The 11,750-nt window shown below is 46.0% G+C and overlaps 2 protein-coding genes across 2 annotated transcripts in view; one reads left to right on the top strand and one right to left on the bottom strand.

The window, feature by feature from the left end:
- The window catches only part of RAB10 (RAB10, member RAS oncogene family), a 95,131-nt gene extending 88,552 nt beyond the window's left edge, over window positions 1-6,579 (bottom strand). Inside the window, exon 1 of the mRNA XM_017524511.2 lies at window positions 5,925-6,579. Coding sequence (XP_017380000.1) covers window positions 5,925-6,051 — 127 coding nt within the window. The 5' untranslated portion in view covers window positions 6,052-6,579. The remainder of the gene's footprint in view (window positions 1-5,924) is intronic.
- The window catches only part of LOC108301632, a 480,010-nt gene that overhangs the window by 298,582 nt on the left and 169,678 nt on the right, over window positions 1-11,750 (top strand). The window lies entirely within an intron of this gene.

Raw genomic sequence — 11,750 nt, 5'->3', positions numbered from 1 at the left:
CCTCCGCCTCCTGGGTTCAGGCAATTCTCCTGCCTCAGCCTCCTGAGTAGCTGGGATTACAGGCACACGCCACCATGCCCAGCTAATGTTTTGTATTTTTAGTAGAGACGGGGTTTCGCCATGTTGACCAGGATGGTCTCGATCTCTTGACCTCGTGATCCACCCGCCTCGGCCTCCCAAAGTGCTGGGATTACAGGCTTGAGCCACCGCGCCCGGCCTCAACCTTTCAATTTCTAAGAGCAGTCTTGCCCTATTAGCCAAACAGCTAATACTCTTTTTTTTGTTTTGTTTTTCTGAGTCAGAATCTCACTCTTATCGCCCAGGCTGGAATGCAGTGGCACAAATGTCAGCTCACTGCAACCTCCACTTCCCGGGTTCAAGCAATTCTCCTGCCTCAACCTCCCGAGCAGCTAGGACTACAGGTGAGCACCACCATGCCCAGATAATTTTTGTATTTTTAGTAGAGACAGAGTTTTGCCTTATTGGCCAGCTGGTCTCGACTTCCTGACCTCTGGGAATCTGCCTGCCTCAGCCTCCCAAAGTGCTGGGATTATAGGCATGTGCCACGGGGCCTGACCACAGCTAATATTCTTAAGCCCGATCCCAACCTACTTCATATAATGATCAGAAAGTAGGTAAAAAAGGAAAAAATTTAAATAAACTAGTCCCAATTTGCATTAAGAGGATCCTGATTGTACCATCTGTCTGCCTTCATTCATTATTTACAGTGCACCCATTAAGTGTAGGTACTCTTCCAGGTGTTTAGCATACATGAGAAAAGAAACAAAAGACAAAAGATTTCTGCCCTTGTGCAACTTATATTCTGGTGCCCTCAGATTTGTTTTGAGACTGGTTGAGTGTAACATACCAGTAACTTGTTTTTGCAGCAGTCTGCAACAAATCTGATCATAAATATAATACATAATTCCTAACATGATGTATGAGAGCTAAAAATATACAAAAAAATTCAAATACAGTAGTCTTTGTGAACACCATCCTATAAATCTATAAAAATTATTTCTTCAAAAAACCAATAGCCAATAAGAAGCTAAAATGACTGTACCTGAAATAATAAGGGACTGCCTTATTTTGGCTGTCTGGTCCTTCTGAACACCTGCAAGATATTACTATACAAACTTGGGATGTTTTTTGTTTTGTTTTTTTCACACAGTCTCGCTCTGTCACCCACACTGGAGTGCAGTGGCGTGATCAGAGCTCACTACACCCTTGAACTCCAGGGCTCAAGTGATCCTCCAACCTCAGCCTCCCCTGTAGCTAGAACTACAGAAAACATGGTACCATGTCCCGCTAATTTTTTGTTTACGTAGAGATGCGGGTCTCATTACGTTGCCCAGACGGTCTCAAACTCCTGACCTCAAATGATCCTCCCACCTCAGCCTCCCAAAGTGCTTGGATTACAGGTTTGAGCCACCATGCCCAGCCCTCAGGATGTTTTAACAATCAAGCGACCACTCACAAATTTAATTATCACTTATACTTAAAGAATGCTCTAGATTTTAGAAACAACCCAGCCAGATGCAATGGTGCTTGCCTACAGTCCCAGCTACTTGAGAGGCTGAGGAAGACGGGTTGCTTGAGCCCAGGAGTTTGAGGCTACAGTGAGCTACAATTGCACCACTGCACTCCAACCTGGGTGAAAGAGTGAGATTTAATCTTTTAAACAACAAACCCAAGTCATTTGATAAAATTTAACACATTCCTGAAAGTAGTCTGCATTCAAAGCATTTCTAGTCATCTGCATATTGGCCAACTGGCTACTTTAGATTGTTTAGACAAGTACCACCCAGTATGGTAGCCACTAACCACATGTGGCTATTAATCACTTGAAATGTACCTTTTTAAAATTTATTTTTTCATTACAAAATATATATCCATGTAGAAATATACCAAATCTAAATTGAGATGAGTTGTAAGCATACAAACCAGAGAAAAAGAATGCAAAACATCTCAACAATTTTTTTTTTTCATACAGACATGGTCTCACTATGTTGCCCAGGCTGGTCTCAAACTCTTAAGTCCAAGCAATCCTCCCACTTTGGCCTGACAAAGTGCTGAGATTAGAGGTGTGAGCCACTGAGGCTGCCCTCAACAATTTTTAAGGCTTGATGATACAATAAAATAACATTTTAGATATGAGTTAAAATATAATATTAAAATTTGCTTTTTAAAATGTGGCTATTTGGCAGGGCTTGGTGGCTCACACCTGTAATCCCAGCAATTTCGGAGGTCAAGGTGGGCAGATCACCTGAGTAAGGCATTCAAGACCAGCCTGACCAACATGGTAAAACCCTGTCTCTACTAAAAAAAAAAACAAAAATTAGCTGGGCATGGTTGCAGACGCCTGTAATCCCAGCTACCTGGGAGGCGGAGGCAGGAGTATCGCTTGAAACCGGGAGGCTGTAAGCCAAGATTGTGCCACTGAACTCCAGCTGGGTAACAAGAGCGAAACTCCAATAAAAAAAAAAAAAAAAAAAAAAAGATGGCTATTAAAAGTAATATTTGTGGCTCACATTATTTCACTTGGATGGCACTGGTTAAACTCAATGATAGACTTCTAAACCTGTGCACATAGAGCTAATACATGAATGTGTTCAAGCTGTACTTAGAATCATATTCATTTTCTCAATTTAACACTATTCAACATCTTAAATATGAAAACATTTTTATAGGAAAGTGTCAAAATGCAGAATCTAAAGTAAAATTGTTTAGTGGGGCTGGGTACAGTGGCTCATACCTGTAATCCCAGCACCTTTGGGAGGCTGAGGTGGGTGGATCACCTGAGGTCAGGAGTTGGAGAGCAGCCTGACCAACAGGATGAAACTCTGTCTCTACTAAAAACACTAAATTGGCTGGGCATGGTGGTGCGCACCTGTAATCCCTGCTACTTGGGAGACTGAGGCAAGAGAATCGCTTGAACCTGGGAGGCAGAGCTTCAGTGATCCAAGATTGCACCACTGCACTCCAAGCTGAGCAACAGGAGCGAAACTCCATCTCAAAAAAAAAAAAAAAAAAAAAAAAAAAAAAAAAAGGGAGGGTGGGCACAGTGGCTCACACCTGTGATCTCAATAGTTTGGGAAGCCGAGGTAAGCGGATCACCTGAGGTCAGCAGTTCAAGATCAGCCAGGCAAACATGGTGAAACTCTGTTTCTACCAAAAATACAAAAAAATTAGCTGAGTGTGCTGGTAGGCACCTGTAATCCCAGCTACTCCGGAGGCTGAGGCAGAAGAATTGCTTAAGCCTGGGAGGCAGAGGTTGCAGTGAGCCAAGATCAGACCATTGCACTCCAGCCTGGGCAAAAAGAATGAAATTCCATCTCAAAAAAAAAAGTAATCGTTAGTGGAGCACCAACAAATACTTGGATACCACTATGCGAAGGGCGTTCAATCCACAGAATAACATGTTCTGCCACACTTCCACAGTGGAAGAGTCACATATTCTATATATAGCTAATGTGGACTGTGCTCCTACAAAGTGCCTGGCACTGTGTGAAGTGCTTTACTCCTGCTAACTCATAAAATCTTCACAATTATCCTATGTGGTAGATACCATTATTAACACTTCTAAAGAACCTGAAACCAAGAGAGGTTAAGTAATTTGCCAAAGTTGCACAGGTAGTACTGTGGAACCAGGATTTCAACCCAGCAGACTTGATCCAAAATCATCACATATCTTCCCAAGTAAAAGGAGGACAAAAAGATTATACCATTATCTTAGAGGACTGAGTTTTAGATGGGGGCATGTACCCTTTACAAAAAGACTGGAATAGACAAAGTTAATGTTTTGCTTCCAATTCTCTCCATCCACCACTGTTCCTAATGACAGGTTAAAGTTGACCACATGGCTGGGCATGGTGGCTCACGCTTGTAATCCCAGCACTTTAGTAGGCTGAGGCGGTGGACTGCTTGAGATCAGCAGTTCAAGACCAGCCTAACCAACATGGGGAAACCCAGTCTCTACTAAAAATACATAAATTAGACAGGCACGGTGGTGGGCACCTTTAATCTCAGCTACTCAGGAGGCTGAAGCAGGAGAATTGCTTGAACCCGAGGCGGAGGCTGCAGTGAGCTGAGATCACGGCACTGCACTCCAGCCTGGGTGACAGAGTGAAACTCTGTCTCAAAATAAAGTTGACCACATGAATTAAATCCTCAACCTTACTATACGTTTGTTCTATGCTCCCTTTTCCAGAAAGGCCTTATCCCACCCCTCTGACCCAATTCATATTAGTCCTTCAGATTTCATCATTTTAGATATCATCTCTATGTAAGCCTACTCAGACTCCTCACGATTTAGGCTAGCCAATCCTCCTCCCTATGGTTACTACTGTAGCACCTTCCACACTGTTATGATTGACCTCACTGGAATGCTCCTCAAGGGGTCTGTTGTGTTCACCATTTATTCCCAGTGCCTAAGAACAGTGCCCAGCATTAGGTGCTCAGTAAATATTTGCTGACCCATCTGATCACCTAACCCCACCCAGCTACAGCTAAAAGTGGAGTGTTAAAAGCAAACTTAGTGCTAGGGAAGTGCTAGCGCTAAGTGCTAGTGTTCTCTAACCCAGAAGTTAGAGAACAAGTTCTAAGTTTCATGAAATTTGTGAAAGACCAAGACAACAGTAAGATACTCTGGAAATCAGAACTGTAATTTCCACCCAAAAAGAGTGAGTGAAATAAAAATCTATTTTTAAAAAATCACTTGTCCAATTTAATTTCAGTATAATTTCTTTCGTGAGAATGAAGCAGCTATTGGTCACACACAAAAAAATCCAAACCAAATTATTTCAGTAACGCTACAAATTGTTTCAAATCAGCTTAATTTTAACAATTCCCAGAGTTCAAAGACAACTGCAGTTGCTTTTTAAAATCGTCTCAACAGAAAACGACATTTAAAAATGGGTTAAACTACACCGCCACAATGCTGAGTGCTGGGCTCCAAGTGACAGAGGCAGCCATGTGTCTTCAAGAAATTTATTGGGGAGCGGATGAGTTTCACAATTAATTTAGCACAATTAGCATCAGCGCCACTAAATTTTCTAACCAGATTCAAAAGGGACTTTCCTAGAGCCTTCCCTTTTCCTTTCCTAGACGGGAAATTCTATTTAAAAGGTCACTCTTTAGCTCTTACTTCCACACTAAGTAATTCTGAAACGGTGAAAGTACATTAGAAGTCCTTAGGGCTATGACTGGCAAAATAATTTCTTGTAAATACTACAGTCGAAACAGAAGAGAGAGCTTGACTTCATTCTGTTGGGTTTGAGGACAGAAATTAATCATCTCCCCCAGATTACTGTTTCTGTTGATGTCTCGAAAAGCACTGAGGCAAATATGCCAGAGTCCCACCCCAAGCGCGAAGAGCCTCCGATTGTTTGACACATCAATGGATTAGTCAATGAGGGCAACTCACTTTTCCCTTCTAATGTGCCTTAATTATTCTTCACACAAACCCTCAAGTTTACTCTAAGTTATGACCATATGGAATCTTCTCTTTGCCCCAGAGTATAAATTATAAATTCAGGCCTTTCCCGAATAGCTAGTACTGTTTCAATCGCAACCACTGAAATAAATACTTTAAATATACCACACATCTAATAATTCCAAGCAAATGTGGAAAAAGACAGTCCAGTCGCCTGAAGAGATAAGGTTCTGGAACGTGATTAAATGATGCATATTTTGTAACCGAAGGCACTGAGCATAGTGGGAGACTCGAAAGCAAAAGACCGGATGGAAAGCATGGAAGACCCCGCCCCAGTAAGCTCGATGCCGATTCAAATCGTAACTTGGGTCTGTCGTTTGGAATCGGAATCACTGAAACAAAGGCGTATATTACGGGAAGCAAGATGTCTGGAGTAAAATAAACGGTTTGCAGCTACCGAGACCGTACACCGTCCTCCCACAGGTCTTACCTATGGTGGAAATAAAGGTGGTATTGAAGGCATCATCCGAAAAACGAAAAAGGACGCAGGTCTTCCCCACTCCCGAGTCCCCGATCAGGAGCAGCTTGAAAAGCAGGTCGTACGTCTTCTTCGCCATTGGGAGGAGCGGCTCGGGCTCTCGCCGCCGGCGGCCCCAAGGGATCGGTCCCTCTCACTACGGCCAACTCCTCACTCGGGCGTTCTCAGGCCGGAGGACGGACAAGCGTGGGAAAAAAGAAGGCTCGAGAGGGTGCGGGCGACCTACGAACAGCTTCGAGGAAGCCCCGACAGTGGCGGCGTCCAGTGCCTCCGAGGGCGGCGACCGCAGCTCCGCAGCCTCTCCCAGCCGCTCCGCCCGGTTCCGGGGAGTCGGTCGGGACAAAATGGCCTCCCCTCCCCCCTCAGGGCTTCTCGGCCGGGACGCTCCCACGGACGAGCAAGCCTGCTCTGCCGTCGAGGAGGCGCGGCGGGCGTGTGTACAGTGTCTCCCCCGAGCAGAAACTCTGCGCTAGCACGCCGCGAGGACTGCGAAGAAGGACCCCCAAGACGACGAGCTCAGCTACATAGCCCCAGGAAGCCGAGCCACCCCGGCCAGAGCCACCTTTCCCCCGTGCCCTCTCACGCCAGCGTGCGCGCTGCCTGAGACGCACGCAAGGACGTACGCCCGCCCTTCCCTCGCGCCCTCGCCTTGCGGTCCGCCTCTGCGCACGCGCACAAGAGGGCGCGGGGCGCGCCTGGGTGGAGAGTGGAGCGCTCCCTCCGGCCTCCAAGCCTCAGTTTGAAGCTGAACCCAGAGGGGAGAAGGGAGGGGCGAGAGAGGGTAAGGCCCCGGGCGCGCTCCCTGTGGCCGCCTGATAGGGTGCGCGGTGTTACGAGCACGCCCCTCGGGAGTCGCTGCCTAGCCACTACGCAGGCGCAGCGCCCCCGGGGACACGCTTTCCGCACCGCGCACCGCCTTCCGTTCTCGGGGTTGCCCACTGGCCCGCGCTGCGGTTTCTCTGCACGGCGTTAGTCGGGTGTGTTGAGCCGGAGGTCTGGGCGCAGCGACGGGCTTGGGTGGCCATGTGTTCCCGCGTAGGTGGAGCTCGTAAACGCGAGAAAAAGTCGTGCCCTGGGTCATTTAATAGCTTCATTGCTAGAACGAGCCTCCTCACGTCGTGCCACCCGCTCCCCTCCCCACGCCAGGGCCAACCCTGACGGGGAAACTTGAGCGCTCCATCCCGGTTCACTTCTAGAGCAAGAGTTTGAGATGGAAAACCTGGCCATGCTGCTCGGGTTGGGATGATGTAATCCTCACAGCCTCTTCCTGGGCGAGGAGAGGAAGGCTGAGGAACACCTGGGCGCAGGAACAACAACCCCACGAAGTGGAAGGTTATGTGCGATGCTTGGAGAACCTGCTCTACGCCTCTGCCGGCCTTTAGGAATCCTGGAGAACCCGAGAACTCTCCGCAGAGGAGGTGTAGCCTCTACCTGCCACCAGAGTCGTACTACTGGGTTGAAAATTGAAAGGTGGGCTGCGCGAGGTGGCTCTTGCCTGTAATCCCAGCACTTTGGGAGGCCGAGGCGGGTGGATCACGAGTTCAGGAGATCGAGACCATCCTGGCTAACACGGTGAAACCCCATATCTACTGAAAAAAACAAAAAATTAGCCGAGCGTGGTGGCACGCGCCTGTAGTCCCAGTTGCTCTGGAGGCTGAGGCAGGAGAATCGCATGAACCTGGGAGGCAGAGGTTGCAGTGAGCCAGGATCTTGCCACTGCACTCCAGCCTGGCGACAGAGCGAGACTTCGTCTCATTAAAAAAAAAAAAAATTGAAAGGTGGCCAGGCCTACCCCAATCGGACACAGCCTCCATCCTCACATTCTCTCTTCATTTGTTTTACCCACTTCTGACCTCTCTCCCCATGAGGCCTATTTACACCGCTCTTTTTCTCTTCTTCCCTTCTGTAGTTACAATATATATGCTGCTGACCTTCCATCCTCAGGGTCATCCATCCCTTAAGCACGTCTAGGTGTGCTGGCACAGGAGTTGAACCTGGTGAGCTGGCTCAGCCTGATAAAGTGGAAAACGCTGAGATGTGGAAAGTAAGAAACAGGGATAGAAAAGTAAAACCTACATTTTTACACACACCTCCCCACAATCACCAAGTCACCAAAATGTGTATTTGATGTGTAATTAAAGTTAGACTTTCAGGCAATTCCGTCTTACATTTCTGTCTTACATTTCAGTCTTACATGTTTCCTTTCTTCCCAACCACCCCCAAAGCAACCTTGCCAAAGATACTTGTCTTCACTAATAAATTTCTATTCAGTCATTTTCTCTAATTGCTCCTAGTCATGTCACTTAAACCTTTTTTTTTTTTTGAGACAGGGTTTCACTGTGTCACCCAGGCTGGAGTACAATGGCAGATCTCAGCTCACTGCAACCTGCACCTCCCAGGTTCAAGTTATTCTTCCTCAGCCTCCTGTGTCGCTGGGATTACAGGCGTGTGCCAACACACCTAATTTTTGATTTTTTAGTAGACGTGGGGTTTCACCACGTTGGCCAGGCTAGTCTCAAACTCCTGACCTCAGCTGATGCGCCCGCCTCAGCCTCCCAAAGTGCTGGGATTACAGGAGTGAGCCACTGCGCCGGGCCTCACTTAAACCTTCTTGTCCTCTATGAATCATTCCGACTTCAGTTGGGAATGCCTTATGATAATAATTCTAAAATAGACTAGCTATGCAAATCACAAAGTGAGCAGCACAGGTGTGTTAGTGCAGCACAGGTGTGTTATCAATTCAGAGTCAGAAGGAAAATCTTTTTACCTTGATTATTCCTTTCAAAATAAGTTAGATTAACTCAAGCCCCAACGTTATAAAGTATCTTAAAAGTCTTGCTGGGTGCGGTGGCTCATGCCTGTAATCCCAGCACTTTGGGAGGCTGAGGCAGGCGGATCATGAGGTCAGGAGTTCGAGACCAGCCTGGTCAACATGGTGAAACCCCATCTCTACTAAAAATACAAAAATTAGCTGGGCATGGTGTTGTGTGTCTGTAATCCCAGCTACTTGGAGGCTGAGGCAGGAGAATAGCTTGAACCTGGGAGGCGGAGGTTGCAGTGAGCTGAGACTGTACCATTACACTCCAGCCCGTGCACCAAAATGAGACTCAGTCTCAAAAAAAAAAAAAAAAAAAATCTTAAATGTTTTTAAGCTGTGTACAGTGACTGAACCTGTAGTCCCAGCTATTCAGGAGGCTGAAGTGGGAGGACTGCTTGAACCCGGGAGTTTGACACCAGCCTGGGTAATAGAGTGGACTCCATCTGTGAAAAAATGAAGTGTTAAAGGTCTTGTTTGTTTGTTTTGAGACAGGGTCTTCTTGCTTGTTGCACAGGCTGGAGTGCAGAGGCCTCAATGCAACCTCAACCTCCTGGCCTCAAGCGATCCACCTTGGCTTCCCAAGGTGCTGGGATTACAGGCATGAGCCAACGCACCCAGCCAAGATTTTTTTCATGTAGAAAGCCTAATTCGGTCTGGGCATGGTAGATCATGCCTGTAATCCCAGCAGTTTGGGAGGCCGAGTCGGACAGATCACAAAGTCAAGAGATGGAGACCATCCTGGCCAACATGGTAAAACGCTGTCTCTACTAAAAATATGAAAATTAGCTGGGTGTGGTGGCGTGCACCTGTAGTCCCAGCTACATGGGAGACTGTGGCAGGAGAATCACTTGAACCTGGGAGGTTGCAGTGAGCCAAGATCGCACCACTGCACTCCAACCTGGCAACAAGAGCAAAACTCCATCTCAGAAAAAATTAAAAATAAGCCTAATTTGGAGAGTAATACCACTACATAAATTTTGGGGATAATGGACAGTTGAAAAATTTGAAAAACCCAACACAAATGATAAATATTTGAGGTGATGGATAGCCCCATTACCCTGATTTGATCATTACTCACTGTATGCATGTATCAAATATCACACGTACTTCCATAAATATGTACAAATATATATCAGTAGAAAATTTTTTGACTTTATTTTTTATCCTGTAACCAACAATTTTATCACTTAGAAACTTTTCCCCATGAACTCATATTCTGAAACTTTAGGAAGTAATTACATTTATTAACAAATTATTAATCATAGAATTTTTTTTTTTTTTTTTTTTTTNAAAAAAAAAAAAAAAAAGGCAGATTTATATGTTTATACTATTAATTAAGGTATTATCTCTCTATTTTTCTAGAAAAAGCACAGCTGACCAGTTCATGGTTCTAGTCTTCAACTTAAGCGTTTAAGGTCTGCCTCTACCTTATAAAAAAATGCCTGCCTCCAAAGATATTGAGGCAGGATCATCTTTACCACTGTTCCCACCCATGTTCAGTCTCTGTACCTGATTTCTTTTCTTTTTTTTTTTTTTTTTTTTTTACATTAAGTCTGACTCTCTCACCCAGGCTGGAGTGCAGTGGCACAATCTAGGCTCATGGCAACTTTTGCCTCCTGGGTTCAAGTGAATCTCCTTCCTCAGACTTCCAAGTAGCTGGGATTACAGGCACGACCATCATGCCCACCTAATTTTTGTATTTTTAGTAGAGACAGCGTTTAACCATGTTGGCAAGGCTGGTCTTGAACTCCTGACCTCAAGTGATCCGCCCTCCTCAGCCTCCCAAAGTGCTGGAATTACAGGCATGAGCCACTGCGCCCGGACCCTGGACTACATTCCTTATAAAGCAATTTTGAAAAAGCATAAGCCCTAAACTAGGACATGAGCCACCAGGCCTGACCAGGATGGTCTCAAATTCCTGACCTCAGGTGATCCACCCTCAGCCTCCCAAAGTGCTGGGATTATAGGCATGAGCCACTGCGCCCAGCCAGGGTCATACCTTTTTTTTCTTTTTTTTTGTGGTAGGGGCTCTGTCACCCAGGCTGCAGTGTAGTGGAGCAATCACAGCTCACAGCAGCCTCAATCTCTCGGGCTCAAGCAGTTCTCCCACTTTGGCCTCCCCAGCATCTGAGTCTACAGATGTGCACCATTACACCTGGCTAATTTTTATATTTTTTGTAGAGACAGGGATTTGCCATGTTGCCCAGGCTGGTCTTGAACTCTTGGGCTCAAACAATCCATGCATTTTGGCCTCCCAAAGTGCTGGAATTACAGGCGTGAGCCACTGTGCCCAGGCATAATTCGACCCCTGCACGTAACCCACTGATGAGCGGTCTGAGGCTCAGAGAAATTAGGGCCTTTCCAGAGGCCATAATTTGACCCCTGCATGCAACCTACTGATGAGGAGTCTGAGGCTCAGAGAGGTCAGAGCCTTCCCAGAGGTCACACTGTTAATGCAGAACTTAGACTATGTGGGTAAGGGAAAAGAGAAGAAAACCTCCACAAGACATCATATTATGTCAAGGTGAGAATTGGGAGGATTGAGAGGCTCAGCCAGTACTTAGCATTTGGATTCTCTAAAGTTAATTAAAGGTTTTGCTGGAGTGAGTCCTAAACATCAAGCCGTATCTGCCAGTGAAGCAAGCAGAAGTGATCAAGGCATGGAAGATCTCTGACTCTAGAAAAAAGAATAAAATGGGGATCTACATAGGCCTAAAGGATAAACTTGGAGTTATGAAGAAATCTTTCATAAAAGTGGAAATAGTGAAAAAAAATGCCAATCTAGTTCTAGTTTAGGGCTTATGCTTTTTTTCAAAATTGCTCTATACAGAATGTAGTCCAGAAGCCAGGCGTGATGGCTCACACCTGTAATCCCAGTTCTTTGGGAGGCCAAGGCAGGCGGATCACTTGAGCTCAGGAGTTCAAGACCAGCCTGGCCAACTTGGTGAAACCTCATCTCT

The sequence above is a fragment of the Cebus imitator genome, unplaced genomic scaffold (assembly GCF_001604975.1).
Source record: "Cebus imitator isolate Cc_AM_T3 unplaced genomic scaffold, Cebus_imitator-1.0 Scaffold1, whole genome shotgun sequence".
NCBI lineage: Eukaryota > Metazoa > Chordata > Mammalia > Primates > Cebidae > Cebus > Cebus imitator.
Note: the sequence above shows the minus strand (reverse complement) of the source record. Positions and strands in the feature narration are given on the sequence as shown.